General features: G+C 40.8%; 1 protein-coding gene across 1 annotated transcript in view; it reads right to left on the bottom strand.

Moving 5' to 3' along the window:
* Positions 1-23,936, bottom strand: part of OXA1L (OXA1L mitochondrial inner membrane protein) — a 60,180-nt gene that overhangs the window by 10,345 nt on the left and 25,899 nt on the right. Inside the window, exons 4-6 of the mRNA XM_053702292.1 lie at positions 11,361-11,504; positions 11,101-11,186; positions 10,784-10,948 (exon numbers count right to left, since the gene is read on the bottom strand). Of these exons, the coding sequence (XP_053558267.1) occupies positions 10,784-10,948; positions 11,101-11,186; positions 11,361-11,504 (395 nt within the window). The remainder of the gene's footprint in view (positions 1-10,783; positions 10,949-11,100; positions 11,187-11,360; positions 11,505-23,936) is intronic.

The following is a 23,936-nucleotide window of genomic DNA, read 5'->3' as shown; positions in this document are numbered from 1 at the left end:
TTTATATTAGCTCTTTGAATTGGTGATAATCTGAATGTTTTACTCTGAGTTAAAGTCCCTATAAAGGTGCCTGTACACCTACCTAACTATAAGTTCTCACTATGGGCAAGCTAATTTTCCCCCTATGTGGAGACTTGTAAAGTCAAGTTATTTGTTATTGTTATTGTTTATATTTATGTTTTTGTTGTTCTTGTTCGTGTTTAATCTATTTGCTATCAGCGAAACTTCAAACGTGTGTACTTTTAATGCTATCCTTGTACTAATTTGGCATTTTTACATAGAGACAGCACAGTTAAATAAGCAGTGACCTAGTAAAAAAGTCATGACTGGACCAAAACCGATTACATTTATGACACAAAACGTAAAAGGCTTCAATACACCTCATAAACGACGTATAGCATTCACTGACATCACACACAAACAAGTTGACGTTCTTTTCCTACAAGAGACGCATTATATAGATGGACAGGAACTTGGGTTTTTTACATCTATATATACTAGGCATTACCATAGCAGCCACCCCACAAAAAAGATTTCAGGAGTTAGTGTGCTACTTCACAATTCCCTACAGTTTCATGTCCAGCAAATAGATAGAGATAATGAAGGGAGATATCTGGCATTGGGGGGATTACTCCACGGGAGACCAATCACACTGGTTAATATTTATACTCCAAACACACGCCAGGCATCTTTCTTTCGGAAGATATCCAATAATATTTTAACCTTTTATAAAGGGTCCCTTATAATTGGAAGTGACTTGAACACCTCCTTGAATCCGGTGATAGACAACTCAACCAGACAATGCCTAGTGTCGAAAAAATCAATTAAGTTTATCAAGGAGGATTTAACGCTACTAGGAGTCCACGATGTGTGGCGTGTCCAACACCCGAATGATAGGAATTATACATTCTATTCAGCACCGCAAAATACCCATTCACGTATAGATTACATATTTGTAGATCACAACACCATCTCCTCAGTGACTTCCACAGACATTGTCCCAACCAGCTGGTCCGATCATTCAGCAGTTATATGCAAGCTACAGTGGTCCACACTCTCCTTTAAGACATTTCAATGGCGCTTTGATGATACCATACTAAAAGAGGAACCATTATTACATCAGGTAGAAAAATGCATTGCAGACTATTTTGACCATAATAACACCCCAGGCACGAATCCGTACACTTTATGGGAAGCACACAAGTGTGTTATAAGAGGAGAGATGATAAGAATTAAAGCTTTCCAAAATAAAACACATAGGATGCAGCAAACAGATCTTACTAACACTTATCATCAAATGGAAAATTTGTATAGGGCCAACCCAAACGATGACACCCTAAAATCACAACGAGACCAAGCCAAACAGCAACTTAAAAATTTCCTAGAAAAAACAGCCCAGAAGCAAGCGTTAAAATTACAGCAGAAATTCTTCATAGAAGGTAATAGACCGGGTAAACTTTTGGCAAGGGCCCTTAAAACAAAGCAGTCTGCATATTACGTTAATGCACTACAAGATCCCCCTAGTGGTTTAACTGTAGAGACTCATAGAATGACAGAAATATTCAGGGAATATTACTCGGAGCTATATAGCCTAACCCCACAAAGAAACACTACAGTACATAAGATAATTTGCAACAAATACTTAGATACTATTTCAGTACCCATAATACCTCAGGAGGAACTTGATTCTTTTAGCTCAGTCATTACAGCAGAGGAAATTGACAGAGCCATACATTCACTAAAACAGGGAAAAAGCCCTGGCCCGGATGGACTCACCAGTGGTTATTATAAAAAATTCAAACATCTTCTCCTTCCACACTTGCTAACTGTTTTTAATCATATTGACGAATCCCATGAACTTCCCATGAACTTCCTTCTTCCATGCTCGAAGCAATAGTAACAATCATACCGAAACCGGGGAAAGACCCGACTATCCCATCAAATTACCGCCCAATATCCCTTTTGAATATAGACATAAAAATATATGCCAAGATTTTAGCCACCAGAATTAACAAAATACTACCCTTATTGATCCATCCGGACAAGGTAGGCTTCGTCCCACACCGGGAAGCTAAAGACAATACTGTCAAAATTTTACATTTAATACAATATGCAAGCACACATGATATCCCACTTGTTTTGTTATCGACTGACGCTGAAAAAGCCTTTGACAGACTGGACTGGACTTTCTTACAACTTACCTTACAGAAATTTGGCTTCCCAGACAACTTTATCCAGAAAATTATGGCCCTCTATACTTATCCAACTGCTAAAATTAAAGTCAATGGTACCCTCTCCGAACCCTTCCCCATTTTAAATGGTACTAGACAAGGTTGTCCTCTTTCGCCCTTGCTGTTCGTACTTTCCATGGAAACCCTTGATACCAAATTACGCGACAACCCCAATATAACTGGACTTACCATAGAATCCACCCATCATAAACTAGCACTATACGCGGACGACCTATTACTGACACTGACTCACCCGACTGTCTCTCTTGCCGCAACACGGAGTACATTGGAGGAATTTGGCCTCTGTTCTAATTATCTGGTAAATAGACACAAGTCCGAATTACTTCCCATTGGAATGGATGATACAGCCATCCAAACAATTGGATCCCAGGTGCCATACTTGATACAGAAGACCTCCTTGAAATACTTAGGCATCCACCTCACTAGCAATACCCAACAACTGCAAGAACTTAACTATGAGCCACTACTGACCGCCATTATCAAAGATACATCACTGTGGCTACATAAACATATATCCTGGTTGGGTAGGATAGGAATAGCTAAAATGACTATCCTCCCTAAAATTCTTTACTTGTTCCAAACAGTCCCTATCCCACTTTCAGACTCCTATCTCAGTAGATTGCAATCGGTGATGAACTCATATATTTGGAGGAAGAGACCCCCAAGAATAGCCAGAACTACACTATACCTATCAAAACAATATGGAGGTCTGGGAGTCCCAGACCTAGTTAAATACCGAATAGCAGTCTTTTTAAAGAGAATAATAGATTGGTGCACACTTTCTAGCACCCAGGATAAAATTTGGATAGCATTAGAACATGATTTAACTAATTCTCCCCAAATTGGGGTATACTGTTGGCAACCAAAAGGAAATCTTCCAGCTTTAATGAAAACCTACCCCATAATTAACAAACATTTGCAGTATGGCACCGGGTCCTAGCTAATTGCCCACATATCTCATCTGTACCTTCCCCACTGACGACAGTATTATCCAACCCTGATTTTCCAAGTGGATTATTGATTACGCCCAAAGCACAGAGTAGCCTAGATAAACTCCTCCCAATGTATACATTACTTGACATGAACAAGTTGCTACCCCAACAACACGTCAGACTTAGGAGTCACGCAGTTTGCCAGTTGGTTTAGATATCTACAACTTCAACACTTCTTGCAGACCCACAAACTCAAGCACTTAATGACTAGAGAACGTACCCCTTTGGAGAAACTTTGTACCCTTGACTCTCCGCTGACACGTGCCATTTCTACCTTATACCAACTTTTACTCAAACCCTCCGAATTTAAACAAACTCCAACTATAACATCTTGGCATAAAGAACTACCTTATACACTCTCTGAGGAGGAATGGTTTGATATTTTCTCATACACCAGCAAATCAGCTCATTCGGCCACTTTATTGGAAACCAATTATAAATTTTTGCTTCGCTGGTACCTTACTCCTCACAGACTAAAACATATATTTCCAGAAGCATCGGATAGATGCTGGAGGAAATGCTCAGGAGTGGGTACTCCCTACCATATCTGGTGGGAGTGTCCTAAAATTTTGAACTTTTGGACAGAAATCAACCAAGAAATGGGTAGATTGTTAAAACATAATATCACCCTAGATCCCCTCACATATTTATTTCATATTCTACCCAAATTCCATTTTAAGCAACACACTTCTCTTTTCCACTTAGCTATATGCAGCGCTAAACAAATAATTCCAAGGTTGTGGAAGTCTGAGGCCACACCAACTCTGTCGATGTGGAAAACTCAAATGGAAAGGAACCTGTCATTAGAAAGATATTTTTATTACACAGTACACAGTCCAAGAGTGAGCACAGCACAGAGGTCTGGGTGCACAGGAGACCAGGGGCACTGCCACAGCCCCCCAATAATCTGTCAATGGTACACACAAAGAGGAACTCCAGCACTCCAGTATTAGAAAAAGGCAATTTATTAAGCAACGTTTCGGGGTCACAGCCCCTTCCTCATGCTATATCTTTATTAAACAACACATCACCATTTAAATACCCTCCTCTAGGCGCCAAAAATGCACCTACATTGGGGAATTGTCTCCCTCTAGTGGTTATTTATGGTCACTATACCAAATGTATATACTATTTCCTAAGTGATATATATTGCTACTTATAAACACATTACATTATGCTTACAACTATACAGGAATATACAACAATATCAAAAATGCATAAATGTATGAAAAATGCATAAATGTATGAAAAATCTTATCTACAAATGTATAAAAGAATTATTTTGTAAAACAAGTGTATAAACAATATATATGAAGATGCAGATATCTATATTTTTTGTATGTTTTACTCTACTCAATTAATATAGGTTCACTTACTCAAAGCTCATTTTCCAAAATCATATTGCTATTTGGATAGTCATAGGGGGAATATATAGAAAAGCAGACTTATATTATGTTCAAATCTTGTTATGCAATATTATACCCTTGGATAAACTACTAAAAGAAATATGTTCCTTGGAGGAAGTAATGCTTTAGAATAAACTTTAGAAAAAACATAATGCTTTTAGAAAAAACAAGACAAGTCATAATCTCTGTTGAGACCCCTAGGTTGAAGTGTAGCTAGTTGGTGTATCCACCACATTTCCCTTTGTTGGAGGAGACGTTCCCTATCCATTCCATTTCTATTAGGGCCTACATGGTCTATTATCTGCCACCTCATCTGGCTGACACTATGTCCTTTCTCTAGGAAATGACTTGAGACTGGGGCATCTTTGTTATTACACCTAATGTTCGATCTGTGCTGACTCATACGGTCACGGGCCTTACGAGTAGTCTCGCCGATATAAACCAAGGAACATGGGCATTTTATAAGGTAAATTACATGAGTTGTCTCGCAGGTATAGAAGCCTTTGATATTGTATTTCCTACCACTTTGAGGGTGGTGGAAATTCTCTCCTTTAATGATCGAATGGCAACTCATGCAATTGTAACAGGGGAACGTACCTACTCTCTTTTTCCCAGTGATTGTCTGCTGTATTTTACCCGTGGTCCCCAAGTCTGTTTTAACAAGCTGGTCTCTTAGGCTCTTGACCCTTTTATAGGCCATGAGTGGTGGTTTTTTAAAATATGTGACTCCCTTGTTGCATTCCTCTAAAATATGCCAATTTTGGCGTATTAGTTTAGCAATTTTGTTACTGAGTGGATTATATTGGCTCACAAAAACCATTCTATCCATATTCTTGTCTGTGTTCCTACTCCTAGTTTTATCCAATTCAGTAAGTGTATTATCCAATAATTTGTCAGGGTATCCCCTATTAGTGAATTTTTCTTTCATTTCTTTGAACCTATGGGATTTCCTGTCATTAGAGCTTACAATCCTATCTACTCGGAGTAGTTGACTTCTAGGAAGTGACTCTATCAAATTTCGGGGGTGAAAACTATTGTACAGAAGGAGGTTATTTTTGTCTGTTTCTTTACAGTGTAAATCAAACTCTAAAAGTCTACCCGCTTTGATGACTTTCGTGTCTAAAAAGGCTACATGTTCCTCACTGTAGTTTACAGTGAATTCTAAACCTCTTACTTCTATATTAAGCTCTTTAACGAACTGTAGGAGGGACTCCACGTTGCCCCACCATACGCCAAACACATCATCAATGTAGCGGAGCCATACTGCCCCATACTTTCTAAACAATGCATTTTGATATACACAATTTTCCTCAATTTCCTTCATGAAGAGATTGGCGTATGATGGGGCAACGTTGGAGCCCATAGCAGTGCCTCTTATCTGGACATACCACTGGTCCTGAAACAAAAAGTAGTTCCAGTAAAGGATCAATCTCAAAAGATCTTCAATAAAATTAACCTGACCATGACCATATCCCCTGTCCACCATCAATGTCTTCCTTATAACAGCTATCCCTGTTTCGTGTTTTATAGAGGTGTAAAGACTTTTCACATCCATGGTGAACAGGAGATATTTGTCACTGGGAAATTCCAGGGCCCTTGTTTTTTCCAGAAAGTGGTTAGTGTCTTTTAAATAACTTGCCATCTTAATAACTTCTGGCTGAAGTATTCTATCAAGGAACCTGGAAATATTGGTATATACCGAGTCCACACTCGAGACAATAGGTCTCCCTGGTGGTCTCTGACTGTCCTTGTGGACTAATATAAGTGAACATGGGGTTAATACCTTTATCAAATTGATACAAAATGGGGTGGCACAATTTAAAGACCAATATAAGAAAAAAGACCATTCAAAAACTTGGCACAAAGGTAATAGAATTGAATTATCTAACTTTTCAAAAACAGATAAAAATTCATTAGAGAACCTTAAGAAGAATAGTGACATCATATTCAAGGGGGCTGATAAAGGTGGTGCCACTGTCATTATGGACAGAGCATATTATATCAAGGAGGCACTATCACAATTAGGAGATAGGGATACATATGAGACACTGAAACAGAATCCATTAAATATTATACAGAAGGAAATTACAGGCATCTTACAGAGAGCAGTAGATAGAAACATCATAGATAACAAACTTATGGATTTTCTAAGTGTTAATAATCCACGCAACCCTATCTTCTATACTGTACCCAAAGTCCACAAGGACAGTCAGAGACCACCAGGGAGACCTATTGTCTCGAGTGTGGACTCGGTATATACCAATATTTCCAGGTTCCTTGATAGAATACTTCAGCCAGAAGTTATTAAGATGGCAAGTTATTTAAAAGACACTAACCACTTTCTGGAAAAAACAAGGGCCCTGGAATTTCCCAGTGACAAATATCTCCTGTTCACCATGGATGTGAAAAGTCTTTACACCTCTATAAAACACGAAACAGGGATAGCTGTTATAAGGAAGACATTGATGGTGGACAGGGGATATGGTCATGGTCAGGTTAATTTTATTGAAGATCTTTTGAGATTGATCCTTTACTGGAACTACTTTTTGTTTCAGGACCAGTGGTATGTCCAGATAAGAGGCACTGCTATGGGCTCCAACGTTGCCCCATCATACGCCAATCTCTTCATGAAGGAAATTGAGGAAAATTGTGTATATCAAAATGCATTGTTTAGAAAGTATGGGGCAGTATGGCTCCGCTACATTGATGATGTGTTTGGCGTATGGTGGGGCAACGTGGAGTCCCTCCTACAGTTCGTTAAAGAGCTTAATATAGAAGTAAGAGGTTTAGAATTCACTGTAAACTACAGTGAGGAACATGTAGCCTTTTTAGACACGAAAGTCATCAAAGCGGGTAGACTTTTAGAGTTTGATTTACACTGTAAAGAAACAGACAAAAATAACCTCCTTCTGTACAATAGTTTTCACCCCCGAAATTTGATAGAGTCACTTCCTAGAAGTCAACTACTCAGAGTAGATAGGATTGTAAGCTCTAATGACAGGAAATCCCATAGGTTCAAAGAAATGAAAGAAAAATTCACTAATAGGGGATACCCTGACAAATTATTGGATAATACACTTACTGAATTGGATAAAACTAGGAGTAGGAACACAGACAAGAATATGGATAGAATGGTTTTTGTGAGCCAATATAATCCACTCAGTAACAAAATTGCTAAACTAATACGCCAAAATTGGCATATTTTAGAGGAATGCAACAAGGGAGTCACATATTTTAAAAAACCACCACTCATGGCCTATAAAAGGGTCAAGAGCCTAAGAGACCAGCTTGTTAAAACAGACTTGGGGACCACGGGTAAAATACAGCAGACAATCACTGGGAAAAAGAGAGTAGGTACGTTCCCCTGTTACAATTGCATGAGTTGCCATTCGATCATTAAAGGAGAGAATTTCCACCACCCTCAAAGTGGTAGGAAATACAATATCAAAGGCTTCTATACCTGCGAGACAACTCATGTAATTTACCTTATAAAATGCCCATGTTCCTTGGTTTATATCGGCGAGACTACTCGTAAGGCCCGTGACCGTATGAGTCAGCACAGATCGAACATTAGGTGTAATAACAAAGATGCCCCAGTCTCAAGTCATTTCCTAGAGAAAGGACATAGTGTCAGCCAGATGAGGTGGCAGATAATAGACCATGTAGGCCCTAATAGAAATGGAATGGATAGGGAACGTCTCCTCCAACAAAGGGAAATGTGGTGGATACACCAACTAGCTACACTTCAACCTAGGGGTCTCAACAGAGATTATGACTTGTCTTGTTTTTTCTAAAAGCATTATGTTTTTTCTAAAGTTTATTCTAAAGCATTACTTCCTCCAAGGAACATATTTCTTTTAGTAGTTTATCCAAGGGTATAATATTGCATAACAAGATTTGAACATAATATAAGTCTGCTTTTCTATATATTCCCCCTATGACTATCCAAATAGCAATATGATTTTGGAAAATGAGCTTTGAGTAAGTGAACCTATATTAATTGAGTAGAGTAAAACATACAAAAAATATAGATATCTGCATCTTCATATATATTGTTTATACACTTGTTTTACAAAATAATTCTTTTATACATTTGTAGATAAGATTTTTCATACATTTATGCATTTTTCATACATTTATGCATTTTTGATATTGTTGTATATTCCTGTATAGTTGTAAGCATAATGTAATGTGTTTATAAGTAGCAATATATATCACTTAGGAAATAGTATATACATTTGGTATAGTGACCATAAATAACCACTAGAGGGAGACAATTCCCCAATGTAGGTGCATTTTTGGCGCCTAGAGGAGGGTATTTAAATGGTGATGTGTTGTTTATTACACAGTAGATAAACTGGACTTTTACAATGAGATGATGTTTTTTTGGGAATCTTATTATAGCGCTAAAGAGACCTAGATCGTTTTGGGGGTATATCGGTACCATATGTGGTAATGACATACACTGACATACATTGAATATATTTGTACGCTCGGGTAAGACTTAATCCTCCATACATGAAGTTATTTATTAATAACACCAGCTTCTGGAAGTAACTCACACTCCTGACTGTCTGGACTCTATCTAAAACCGAACTGACCTTAAGTATTATTTGAAATTCAGGCTTGGTAGGCCTTAAATTAGATCCTACGTGGATAGTATAATTTGACTAAAGTAGATAAGTCAGACTGTAAGAGACCTATACGGATGTCAGGTAACACCTATGACTTAACACCTACTGATCATTCAATGTGTAGTGAAGAGGATTTATAAAGAGACTTTATGATATATCATATGCGCACAAATGTTTAAAGATAGAAATGAATATGTACCTAATTTTGTCCTATGTATTGTACATACTGTTGAAAACCTGTTTTTGTATTGCTTTACTGAGAAATTTTGATATAAATAAAAGATTAAACAAAAAAAACGATTAACATGCCAGCAAATGTTTTATATTACACTTTTATAAGAGTATGTATCTCTGTTAATAAGCCTGATACCAGTCGCTATCATTGCATTTAAGGCTTAACTTACATTAATCCGGTATCAGAAGCATTTTTCTAGCAAATTCCATCCCTAGAAATATGTTAACTGCACATACCTTATTGCAGGAAAACCTGCACGCCATTCCCCCTCTGAAGTTACTTCACTCCTCAGAATATGTGAGAACGGCAGTGGATCTTAGTTACTTCTGCTAAGATCATAGAAATCACAGGCAGATTCTTCTTGTAATGCTGCCTGAGATGAAACAGTACACTCCGGTACCATTTAAAAATAACAAACTTTTGATTGAAGTTAAAAAACTAACTATAATACACCACTCTCCTCTTACTACGTCCATCTTTGTTGAGAGTTGCAAGAGAATGATTGGGTATGGCAGTGAGGGGAGGAGCTATATAGCAGCTCTGCTGTGGGTGATCCTCTTGCAACTTCCTGTTGGGAAGGAGAATATCCCACAAGTAATGGATGATCCGTGGACTGGATACACTTAACAAGAGAAATAAATACAAGTCTGAGCAAAAATGCATGGAATACAAGGGAAAACAGAAAAGAGACAGGGTGATGAAATATTTGAAGGTACTTGGAGAGTAAACAGGTAAAGAAGCAGAGTAATACAAGTATGGAGTTGAATGATGAGCAGCAAAGCTTAAAGGGACACTGTACCCAAATTTTTTCTTTCGTGATTCAGATTGAGCATGACATTTTAAGCATCTTTCTAATTTACTCCTTTTATCAATTTTTCTTCATTCTCTTGGTATCTTTATTTGAAATGCAAGAATGTAAGTTTAGATGCCGGACCATTTTTGTTGAACAACCTGGGTTGTCCTTGCTGAATGGTGGATAAATTCATTCACCAATAAAAAAGTTGCTGTCCAGAGTACTGAACCCAAAAGAAGCTTAGATGCCTTCTTTTTCAAATAAAGATAGAAAGAGAACGAAGAAAAATTAATAATAGGAGTAAGTTAGAAAGTTGCTTAAAATTGCATGCTCTTTCTGAATCACAAAAGAAAATTTTTGGGTACAGTGTCCCTTTAACTAATGTGAAAGAGAGAGCAAAAAGAGATAAAAAAAGAGAAAGAAAGAAAGAGATATTCTATGAAATGTTACCTTTTTATTTCAGTGCATTACCTCTAGAACACCCCACATGGTGCCGGTGACTATAATGGGCAAAATATAGTAGGGATCAGCAGCAGTCAGATCTGTGAACCACCAGAGACCCCCTGTTTGCATGCTGGGAACGGGAAGATAGGACATCTTTCGCAATGCCACAAAAAATGAAATAAATACTGGCGCCTGGTGAAAACAAAGGAAAGTGTGAGTTCTCGCTAAGACATTAAAGCACAAGCATTGTGTTGCAGATACTTAGTTTTATAGGGATTTCCACCGGACCTGCCTGTTTTGGTTTGCCAGAACTAGTTTCCGTAGGGTAGAAATGATGAAATTACCTGAACCAAGGGCACAAGGAAGCCACGCAGAGGATTAACATCATGTTTCTTCTGATAAAGGCTGAGGTCAGAGTACGCCTTAGAGACTGAAAGAAGAAGAAACATGAACACCACAACTATAAGCTAAAAATGGCAATGCTAGAATTCATTGTTAGTGTAGAAGAACATAGAAAGTTTAATCATTATTACTGAAACAAACAAACAGAGAGATACGTTTTTTTTTAGATGTTCTAACCTGTCACACATAATACTGCACTTACATTCAAACTTGTTCCCGGTTTGCTTGGCCTCATTCATTCGGTTTGTTATTGCAGTGATCTGAGGCATGTGATTATTCAGTTTAGCTGCTTCTCTCTGTCCTTTCACTATTAACGGGAAAACTAGAATACGAGCAATTACTGTGCCTGCAAGAAAGGTGGAAAAGGATGTTAAAAACAAAGGTTTACAAAGAATCCTGAAAATGATGGTGCAAATGCCAACAGACAAATGAAAAGGGAGTTTTAGGGAGAATATGAGGTGTCTTGACAACAGAGACATGGGGATAAGAGAGTAGTATCTGAACATGCAACCAAGGGCTACACTGGTATACAATGTGGGGTGAACCAATGGTCATTGTCTGGAAGAACATTATGCAATCCTTTTTTACTGACCACCCGGCTAAAATATTAGCCAAAATTAAAGGGATACTAAACCCAAATCTTTTAGTTCATGATTCAGATAGAGCATGCAATTTTAAGCAACTTTCTAATTTACTCCTATTACCAAATTTTCTTTATTATCTTGCTATCTTTATTTGAAAAGCAAAAATGTAAGCTTAGGAGCCGGCCCATTTTTGTTCAGCACCTGTGCTTGCTTACTGGTTGTTAAATGTAGCCAATAGGGCAAGTGCTATACAGGGTGCTTAATCAAAAATGGGCCAGCTCCTTAGCTTAGATTCCTACTTTTTCAAATAAAGATAGCAAGACAACAAATAAACATTGATAATAGGAGTAAATTAGAAAGTTGCTTAAAATGGCATGTTCTATCTGAATCATGAAATAAAAAAAAAATTGGGTTTCATATCCCTTTAAGCTAAAATGAACTAATATTAAAAATGTTTAGGGCTGCAACAACTGTTGATCTAACAACTGTTGATCTATCGATTAGTTGGGCTGCTTGCACGCAGCCACACTAGAGAAGGCGTGTCCATTGCTGAGCGGTAAAGAGAGGAGATCAGAACGTGGATCAGAGTAGACGTGTGGGAAGAGAGGGAAGTGAAAGTCCGTAGATAGTAAGTAAAAAAACTTCTTTCAACTATTTGCTGAAAGGTGCGTAATGGTATCCAGCAGACATTGGCAATTATGCACACTGGTGAGGGGGCGATGGAGGAATGAGGCTATAGGGAGATACTTAGAGAAGAAAACAAACTGCATGCAGGAAAATGACTTGGTGTCATAAACTAACTTCCCAGTATACCAGAGCAGCCTTTGGAGAAGCTTTATGTTGGAAGGGACTGATCAGTAGTAAATTTAATAGCTGCTAGTGGTTATAGATAATAGATATTATTAGCTGTAGCTGGCTGCCACTTGAGTTAACTTAACGGTTTATTACAGCTGCTATTGAAAAATTGCTGACTGATTGACAGGATTATTAATGTTCTTTCTTTTTTAAAGACACAAGTCCACGGATCATCTTAATTACTAATGGGATATTCACCTCCTGGTCAGCAGGAGGAGGCAAAAAGCAGCACAGCAGAGCTGTTAAATAGCTCCTCCCTTCCCTCCCACTCCAGTCATTCTCTTTGCCTACGTTAGTGATAGGAAGAGGTAAAGTGAGGTGTTAGTATAGATTCTTCAATCAAGAGTTTTTTATTTTTAAAGTAGTGCAAGATTGTGCTGCTTTGTTCTAGGGTGTAGCCGTAGTCCATATCAGTCTCTACAGTAGATTTTTTGGTGGCTTTAGAGCAATGGGAAGTGGTGGGACATAATCCTCACTGCGCCTCCCATATATTTATGCTGCACTATATCCTATATTCTGAGGTACAGCTTACTCAGCATTCTATTTCTCCACAGGTCGATGTGAGGGAGAGGACCTCTCAAGCCTGTGAAGCTGCCTTGCTGTCAGGCAGAAGGTCAAGGTAAGTGCTAACTTTGATATTTTCTGGGGACACAATCACTCAGAAGAAAGTAAGCACTACATTACTGACTCTCACATAATCAAGGGCTAAGATAACAGATTAGGCTCTTTATTGTGACGGGACTCAAACTTTTTTTGATGGCAGTCATTGTATGCAGGCACTGGGGCTGGATAGGAGACAGTATTATTTTATGGCTCTAAGGTTTTCTCCCGGCGGTTTTAACATAGAAATATACCGACCGGGAGATGGTTCCGTTTTTTTTTTGCCAACGCCCACGATGGGCGGATCTTAATGCTGCGCGCCATTTTCTCTGCGCTTGTATTGTGTCACTCTCGGACCCCATATTGAGTAGCTAGATCCATCTGCGCAATCTGCCCAAATATGTAAAGTGCTTAGCACATAGGCGGACATTAGTGCTACGCGCCATGATTATTAGACTCTGAGGGGTTCTCCCGATGGTTTTACATTGAAATATACCGACCGCGAGATGGTTCAGTTTTTGGCTATGCCCACGATGGGCGGATCTTACTGCTGCGCGCCTCTTCCTCTGCGATTGTATTGTATCACTCACGGACCCCATCTTGAGTGATTGAATCCATCTGCGCATTCTGTCCTGATAGAAAGAGTGCTTAGCGCATAGTCAGGTTTTACAGGAGGAACGGACAAATAAAAACTAGCACTGGTGCAGAGAGGCAGGTTCTAGTTAAGCCCTTACATTGTACACATATATTTGCAATAATCTTCCATCGGTCTCCCCTTTGCGGCGACTGGAATAAAACAACAATACTTTTATTTCATTCTGCAGTTTCATTGTCTTTATGTTATATTGTGTTTCTAGCACACAAAAACATATTAGAAGGGCAGATGGGAAACTCAGTAAGGTTTTGCTGAGGTGTGGTTAACTTCTGCATTACTTGTGTACTATTTTAGTTTGTTCTGCACACAAAAAATAAAAAAGTTACATTTTAGAATTTAACCCCTTAACGACCGAGGACGTGCAGGGTACGTCCTCTAAAAAAAAGTCACTTAATGAACAAGGACGTACCCTGCACGTCCTCCGTCTGGAAAGCAGCTGGAAGGGATCCTGATCACTTCCAGCTGCTTTCCGGTTATTGCAGGATGCCTCGATATCGAGGCATCCTGCAATAACAAATTTTACCCCTCTGGTGCATAGAGAGCCACTCTGTGGCCCTCTCTGCACCGGACATCGATGGCCGCATTCGTTGGTGGGTGGGAGTTGAAGTGGGAGGCGGGTGGGCGGCCATCGATGCGATCTAAGTCAGAGAGGTGGGCGGGATCGCCGGGGGCGCGCACGGGAGGAGGCGGGCACGTGCACAGGGAGGGAGCGGGTGGGAACTGCTACACTACAGAATTTTTTTTTTTTTAGAAGTGGGAGAAAGGGGGGGGGGGGGTAAAATCGTTAAAAAAGTAAATCTAAGGGATCTGGGAGCGGGTGGGGGATTGGTCTTGGGGGGGGGGGGGGAGAAGCTACACTACAGAAAAAAGAAATAATAATAAAAAAAAACATTTTTATTTGCAAATTGGGTACTGGCAGTACCCAAGATGGCCCCCAATAAGGCAGAGGGGGAGGGTTAGAGAGCTGTTTTTTTTGGGAGGGGGGGAGATCCTACACAACAGCATATGTAAATATGCTAAAAATATATATATATATAAAAAAAAACAGAATTTATGTTTACCTGATAAATTACTTTCTCCAACGGTGTGTCCGGTCCACGGCGTCATCCTTACTTGTGGGATATTCTCTTCCCCAACAGGAAATGGCAAAGAGCCCAGCAAAGCTGGTCACATGATCCCTCCTAGGCTCCGCCTACCCCAGTCATTCGACCGACGTTAAGGAGGAATATTTGCATAGGAGAAACCATATGATACCGTGGTGACTGTAGTTAAAGAAAATAAATTATCAGACCTGATTAAAAAACCAGGGCGGGCCGTGGACCGGACACACCGTTGGAGAAAGTAATTTATCAGGTAAACATAAATTCTGTTTTCTCCAACATAGGTGTGTCCGGTCCACGGCGTCATCCTTACTTGTGGGAACCAATACCAAAGCTTTAGGACACGGATGAAGGGAGGGAGCAAATCAGGTCACCTAAATGGAAGGCACCACGGCTTGCAAAACCTTTCTCCCAAAAATAGCCTCAGAAGAAGCAAAAGTATCAAACTTGTAAAATTTGGTAAAAGTGTGCAGTGAAGACCAAGTCGCTGCCCTACATATCTGATCAACAGAAGCCTCGTTCTTGAAGGCCCATGTGGAAGCCACAGCCCTAGTGGAATGAGCTGTGATTCTTTCGGGAGGCTGCCGTCCGGCAGTCTCGTAAGCCAATCTGATGATGCTTTTAATCCAAAAAGAGAGAGAGGTAGAAGTTGCTTTTTGACCTCTCCTTTTACCTGAATAAACAACAAACAAGGAAGATGTTTGTCTAAAATCCTTTGTAGCATCTAAATAGAATTTTAGAGCGCGAACAACATCCAAATTGTGCAACAAACGTTCCTTCTTTGAAACTGGTTTCGGACACAGAGAAGGTACGATAATCTCCTGGTTAATGTTTTTGTTAGAAACAACTTTTGGAAGAAAACCAGGTTTAGTACGTAAAACCACCTTATCTGCATGGAGCACCAGATAAGGAGGAGAACACTGCAGAGCAGATAATTCCGAAACTCTTCTAGCAGAAGAGATTGCAACTAAAAACAAAACTTTCCAAGATAATAACTTAATATCAACGGAATGTAAGGGTTCAAACGGAACCCCCTGAAGAACTGAAAGAACTAAGTTGAGACTCCAAGGAGGAGTCAAAGGTTTGTAAACAGGCTTAATTCTAACCAGAGCCTGAACAAAGGCTTGAACATCTGGCACAGCTGCCAGCTTTTTGTGAAGTAACACAGACAAGGCAGAAATCTGTCCCTTCAGGGAACTTGCAGATAATCCTTTTTCCAATCCTTCTTGAAGGAAGGATAGAATCTTAGGAATCTTAACCTTGTCCCAAGGGAATCCTTTAGATTCACACCAACAGATATATTTTTTCCAAATTTTGTGGTAAATCTTTCTAGTTACAGGCTTTCTGGCCTGAATAAGAGTATCGATAACAGAATCTGAGAACCCTCGCTTCGATAAGATCAAGCGTTCAATCTCCAAGCAGTCAGCTGGAGTGAAACCAGATTCGGATGTTCGAACGGACCCTGAACAAGAAGTTCTCGTCTCAAAGGTAGCTTCCAAGGTGGAGCCGATGACATATTCACCAGATCTGCATACCAAGTCCTGCGTGGCCACGCAGGAGCTATCAAGATCACCAACGCCCTCTCCTGGTTGATTCTGGCTACCAGCCTGGGGATGAGAGGAAACGGCGGGAACACATAAGCTAGTTTGAAGGTCCAAGGTGCTACTAGTGCATCCACTAGAGCCGCCTTGGGATCCCTGGATCTGGACCCGTAGCAAGGAACTTTGAAGTTCTGACGAGAGGCCATCAGATCCATGTCTGGAATGCCCCACAGCTGAGTGACTTGGGCAAAGATTTCCGGATGGAGTTCCCACTCCCCCGGATGCAAAGTCTGACGACTCAGAAAATCCGCTTCCCAATTTTCCACTCCTGGGATGTGGATAGCAGACAGGTGGCAGGAGTGAGACTCCGCCCATAGAATGATTTTGGTCACTTCTTCCATCGCTAAGGAACTCCTCGTTCCCCCCTGATGGTTGATGTACGCAACAGTTGTCATGTTGTCTGATTGAAACCGTATGAACTTGGCCCTCGCTAGCTGAGGCCAAGCCTTGAGAGCATTGAATATCGCTCTCAATTCCAGAATATTTATCGGTAGAAGAGATTCTTCCCGAGACCAAAGACCCTGAGCTTTCAGGGATCCCCAGACCGCGCCCCAGCCCATCAGACTGGCGTCGGTCGTGACAATGACCCACTCTGGTCTGCGGAATGTCATCCCTTGTGACAGGTTGTCCAGGGACAGCCACCAACGGAGTGAGTCTCTGGTCCTCTGATTTACTTGTATCTTCGGAGACAAGTCTGTATAGTCCCCATTCCACTGACTGAGCATGCACAGTTGTAATGGTCTTAGATGAATGCGCGCAAAAGGAACTATGTCCATTGCCGCTACCATCAAACCGATCACTTCCATGCACTGCGCTATGGAAGGAAGAGGAACGGAATGAAGTATCCGACAAGAGTCTAGAAGTTTTGTTTTTCTGGCCTCTGTCAGAAAAATCCTCATTTCTAAGGAGTCTATTATTGTTCCCAAGAAGGGAACCCTTGTTGACGGAGATAGAGAACTCTTTTCCACGTTCACTTTCCATCCGTGAGATCTGAGAAAGGCCAGGACAATGTCCGTGTGAGCCTTTGCTTGAGGAAGGGACGACGCTTGAATCAGAATGTCGTCCAAGTAAGGTACTACAGCAATGCCCCTTGGTCTTAGCACAGCTGGAAGGGACCCTAGTACCTTCGTGAAAATCCTTGGAGCAGTGGCTAATCCGAAAGGAAGCGCCACGAACTGGTAATGCTTGTCCAGGAATGCGAACCTTAGGAACCGATGATGTTCCTTGTGGATAGGAATATGTAGATACGCATCCTTTAAATCCACTGTGGTCATGAATTGACCTTCCTGGATGGAAGGAAGAATAGTTCGAATGGTTTCCATCTTGAACGATGGAACCTTGAGAAACTTGTTTAAGATCTTGAGATCCAAGATTGGTCTGAACGTTCCCTCTTTTTTGGGAACTATGAACAGATTGGAGTAGAACCCCATCCCTTGTTCTCTTAATGGAACAGGATGAATCACTCCCATTTTTAACAGGTCTTCTACACAATGTAAGAATGCCTGTCTTTTTATGTGGTCTGAAGACAACTGAGACCTGTGGAACCTCCCCCTTGGGGGAAGCCCCTTGAATTCCAGAAGATAACCTTGGGAGACTATTTCTAGCGCCCAAGGATCCAGAACATCTCTTGCCCAAGCCTGAGCGAAGAGAGAGAGTCTGCCCCCCACCAGATCCGGTCCCGGATCGGGGGCCAACATTTCATGCTGTCTTGGTAGCAGTGGCAGGTTTCTTGGCCTGCTTTCCCTTGTTCCAGCCTTGCATTGGTCTCCAAGCTGGCTTGGCTTGAGAAGTATTACCCTCTTGCTTAGAGGACGTAGCACTTTGGGCTGGTCCGTTTCTACGAAAGGGACGAAAATTAGGTTTATTTTTGGCCTTGAAAGGCCGATCCTGAGGAAGGGCGTGGCCCTTACCCCCAGTGATATCAGAGATAATCTCTTTCAAGTCAGGGCCAAACAGCGTTTTCCCCTTGAAAGGAATGTTAAGTAGCTTGTTCTTGGAAGACGCATCAGCTGACCAAGATTTCAACCAAAGCGCTCTGCGCGCCACAATAGCAAACCCTGAATTCTTAGCCGCTAACCTAGCCAATTGCAAAGTGGCGTCTAGGGTGAAAGAATTAGCCAATTTGAGAGCATTGATTCTATCCATAATCTCCTCATAAGGAGGAGAATCACTATCGACCGCCTTTATTAGCTCATCGAACCAGAAACATGCGGCTGTAGCTACAGGGACAATGCATGAAATTGGTTGTAGAAGGTAACCCTGCTGAACAAACATCTTTTTAAGTAAACCTTCTAATTTTTTATCCATAGGATCTTTGAAAGCACAACTATCCTCTATGGGTATAGTGGTGCGTTTGTTTAAAGTGGAAACCGCTCCCTCGACCTTGGGGACTGTCTGCCATAAGTCCTTTCTGGGGTCGACCATAGGAAACAATTTTTTAAATATGGGGGGAGGGACGAAAGGAATACCGGGCCTTTCCCATTCTTTATTAACAATGTCCGCCACCCGCTTGGGTATAGGAAAAGCTTCTGGGAGCCCCGGGACCTCTAGGAACTTGTCCATTTTACATAGTTTCTCTGGGATGACCAACTTGTCACAATCATCCAGAGTGGATAATACCTCCTTGAGCAGAATGCGGAGATGTTCCAACTTAAATTTAAACGTAATCACATCAGGTTCAGCATGTTGAGAAATGTTCCCTGAATCAGTAATTTCTCCCTCAGACAAAACCTCCCTGGCCCCATCAGACTGGGTTAGGGGCCCTTCAGAACCATTATTATCAGTGTCGTCATGCTCTTCAGTATCTAAAACAGAGCAGTCGCGCTTACGCTGATAAGTGTTCATTTTGGCTAAAATGTTTTTGACAGAATTATCCATTACAGCCGTTAATTGTTGCATAGTAAGGAGTATTGGCGCGCTAGATGTACTAGGGGCCTCCTGAGTGGGCAAGACTCGTGTAGACGAAGGAGGGAATGATGCAGTACCATGCTTACTCCCCTCACTTGAGGAATCATCTTGGGCATCATTGTCATTGTCACATAAATCACATTTATTTAAATGAATAGGAATTCTGGCTTCCCCACATTCAGAACACAGTCTATCTGGTAGTTCAGACATGTTAAACAGGCATAAACTTGATAACAAAGTACAAAAAACGTTTTAAAATAAAACCGTTACTGTCACTTTAAATTTTAAACTGAACACACTTTATTACTGCAATTGCGAAAAAACATGAAGGAATTGTTCAAAATTCACCAAATTTTCACCACAGTGTCTTAAAGCCTTAAAAGTATTGCACACCAAATTTGGAAGCTTTAACCCTTAAAATAACGGAACCGGAGCCGTTTTTAACTTTAACCCCTTTACAGTCCCTGGTATCTGCGTTGCTGAGACCCAACCAAGCCCAAAGGGGAATACGATACCAAATGACGCCTTCAGAAGTCTTTTCTAAGTATCAGAGCTCCTCTCACATGCGACTGCATGTCATGCCTCTCAAAAACAAGTGCGCAACACCGGCGCGAAAATGAGGCTCTGCCTATGATTTGGGAAAGCCCCTAAAGAATAAGGTGTCGAAAACAGTGCCTGCCGATATTATTATATCAAAATACCCAGATAAAATGATTCCTCAAGGCTAAATATGTGTTAATAATGAATCGATTTAGCCCAGAAAAAGTCTACAGTCTTAATAAGCCCTTGTGAAGCCCTTATTTACGATCTTAATAAACATGGCTTACCGGATCCCATAGGGAAAATGACAGCTTCCAGCATTACATCGTCTTGTTAGAATGTGTCATACCTCAAGCAGCAAGAGACTGCTCACTGTTCCCCCAACTGAAGTTAATTGCTCTCAACAGTCCTGTGTGGAACAGCCATGGATTTTAGTGACGGTTGCTAAAATCATTTTCCTCATACAAACAGAAATCTTCATCTCTTTTCTGTTTCTGAGTAAATAGTACATACCAGCACTATTTTAAAATAACAAACTCTTGATTGAATAATAAAAACTACAGTTAAACACTAAAAAACTCTAAGCCATCTCCGTGGAGATGTTGCCTGTACAACGGCAAAGAGAATGACTGGGGTAGGCGGAGCCTAGGAGGGATCATGTGACCAGCTTTGCTGGGCTCTTTGCCATTTCCTGTTGGGGAAGAGAATATCCCACAAGTAAGGATGACGCCGTGGACCGGACACACCTATGTTGGAGAAATATACCTTTTATTTTAGTACTGGCAGACTTTCTGCCAGTACTTAAGATGGCGGGAAAATTGTGGGGTGGGGGAGGGAAGAGAGCACTTTGGGAGGGATCAGGGGGTCTGATGTGTCAGGTGGGAAGCTGATCTCTACACTAAAGCTAAAATTAACCCTGCAAGCTACCTAATTAATCCCTTCACTGATAGGCATAATTCACGTGCTGTGCGCAGTGGCATTTAGCGGCCTTCTAATTACCAAAAAGCAACGCCAAAGCCATATATGTCTGCTATTTCTGAACAAAGGGGATCCCAGAGAAGCATTTACAACCATTTGTGCCATAATTGCACAAAATGTTTGTAAATGATCTCAGTGAGAAACCTAAAATTTGGAAAAATGTAAAGTTTTTTTTTATTCGATCGCATTTGGCGGTGAAATGGTGGCATGAAATATACCAAAATGGGCCTAGATCAATACTTTGGGTTGTCTACTACAGTACACTAAAGCCAAAATTACCCCAAAAAGCTCCCTACAGGCTCCCTAATTAACCCCTTCACTGCTGGACATAATACACGTGTGGTGCGCAGTGGCATTTAGCGGCCTTCTAATTACCAAAAAGCAACGTCAAAGCCATATATGTCTGCTATTTCTGAACAAAAGGGATCCCAGAGAAAGATTTACAACCATTTATGCCATAATTGCACTCGCTGTTTGTAAATAATTTCAGTGAGAAAGTTTGTGAAAAAGTGAACATTTTTTTTTATTTGATCGCATTTGGTGGTGAAATGGTGGAAATATACCAAAATGGGCCTAGATCAATACTTTGGGATGTCTTCCAAAAACAAATATATATATGTCAATGGATATTCAGGGATTCCTGACAGATATCAGTGTCCCAATGTAACTAGCTCTAATTTTGAAGAAAAAAAAAAGTGGTTTGGAAATAGCAAAGTGCTATTTGTATTTATGGACCTATAACTTGCAAAAAAAGCAAAGAACATGTAAACATTAGGTATTTCTAAACTCAGGACAAAATTTAGAAACTATTTAGCATGGTTGTTTTTTGGTGGTTGTAGATGAGTAACAGATTTTGGGGGTCAAAGTTAGAAAAAGTGTGTTTTTTTTCCATTTTTTCCTCATATTTTATAATTGGTTTTATAGTAAATTATAAGATATGAAGAAAATAATGGTATCTTTAGAAAACAGAATTTATGCTTACCTGATAAATTACTTTCTCTTACGGTGTATCCAGTCCATGGATTCATCCTTACTTGTGGGATATTCTCATTCCCTACAGGAAGTGGCAAAGAGAGCACACAGCAGAGCTGTCCATATAGCTCCCCCTCAGGCTCCGCCCCCCCAGTCATTCGACCGACGGTTAGGAGAAAAAGGAGAAACCATAGGGTGCAGCGGTGACTGTAGTTTTAAAAATAAATTTGAACCTGACTTAATTGCCAGGGCGGGCCGTGGACTGGATACACCGTAAGAGAAAGTAATTTATCAGGTAAGCATAAATTCTGCTTTCTCTTACATGGTGTATCCAGTCCACTTATTCATCCTTACTTGTGGGATACCAATACCAAAGCTTTAGGACACGGATGAAGGGAGGGAACAAGTCAGGTAACCTAAACGGAAGGCACCACTGCTTGCAAAACCTTTCTCCCAAAAATAGCCTCCGAAGAAGCAAAAGTATCCAATTTGTAAAATTTGGCAAAAGTATGCAGTAAAGACCAAGTCACTGCCTTACAAATCTGTTCAACAGAAGCCTCATTCTTGAAAGCCCATGTGGAAGCCACAGCTCTGGTGGAATGAGCAGTAATTCGTTCAGGAGGCTGCTGTCCAGCAGTCTCATATGCCAATCGGATGATGCTTTTCAGCCAGAAGGAAAGAGAGGTAGTAGTCACTTTTTGACCTCTCCTCTTACCAGAATAGACAACAAACAAGGATGATGTTTGTCTGAAATCTTTAGTTGCTTTTAAATAGAATTTTAAAGCACAAACCACATCAAGATTGTGTAACAGTCGTTCCTTCTTAGAAACTGGATTAGGGCACAGAGAAGGAACAATGATTGCCTGGTTAATATTCTTATTAGAAACCACTTTTGGAAGGAAACCAGGTTTAGTACGCAAAACAACCTTATCTGCATGGAACACCAGATAGGGTGAATTACACTGCAAAGCAGACAATTCTGAAATTCTTCGAGCAGAAGAAATAGCTACCAAAAACAAAACTTTCCAAGATAATAACTTAATATCTATGGAATGTAAAGGTTCAAACGGAACCCCTTGAAGAACTGAAAGAACTAAATTTAGACTCCATGGAGGAGCCACAGGTTTATAGACAGGCTTGATTCTAACTAGAACCTGTGCAAACGCCTGAACGTCTGGTACTGCTGCCAGACGCTTGTGTAACAGGATAGACAGAGCAGATATCTGTCCCTTTAAGGAACCAGCCGACAATCCCTTCTCAAATCCTTCTTGGAGAAAAGACAATATCCTTGGAATCCTAATCTTACTCCACGAGTAACCCTTGGATTCACACCAACAAAGATATTTCCGCCATATCTTATGGTAAATTTTCCTGGTGACAGGCTTTCTGGCCTGGATTAGAGTATCTATAACTGATTCAGAGAACCCACGCTTAGCTAGAATTAAGCATTCAATCTCCAAGCAGTCAGTTGCAGAGAAACTAGATTTGGATGCTTGAATGGACCCTGTATTAGAAGATCCTGCCTCGATGGCAGCTTCCATGGTGGAACCGATGACATGTCCACTAGGTCTGCATACCAAGTCCTGCGTGGCCACGCAGGCGCTATCAGAATTACCGAAGCCTTCTCCTGTTTGATTCTGGCTACTAGCCGAGGGAGAAGAGGAAACGGTGGAAAGACATAAGCTAGACTGAAGGACCAAGGCGCTACTAGAGCATCTATCAATGCCGCCTTGGGGTCCCTGGACCTGGATCCGTAAAGGGGAAGTTTGGTGTTCTGACGGGACGCCATCAGATCCAATTCTGGAATGCCCCATAGCTGGGTCAGCTGAGCAAAAACCTCCGGGTGGAGTTCCCACTCCCCCGGGTGAAAAGTCTGACGACTCAGAAAATCCGCCTCCCAGTTGTCTACTCCTGGGATGTGAATTGCAGATAGGTGGCAGGAGTGATCCTCCGCCCATTTGATGATCTTGGTTACTTCCTTCATCG

This window comes from Bombina bombina, chromosome 2 (assembly GCF_027579735.1).
Source record: "Bombina bombina isolate aBomBom1 chromosome 2, aBomBom1.pri, whole genome shotgun sequence".
Taxonomy (NCBI): domain Eukaryota; kingdom Metazoa; phylum Chordata; class Amphibia; order Anura; family Bombinatoridae; genus Bombina; species Bombina bombina.
The sequence above is the reverse complement of the archived record's forward strand: the minus strand, read 5'-3'. Positions and strand labels throughout refer to the sequence as shown.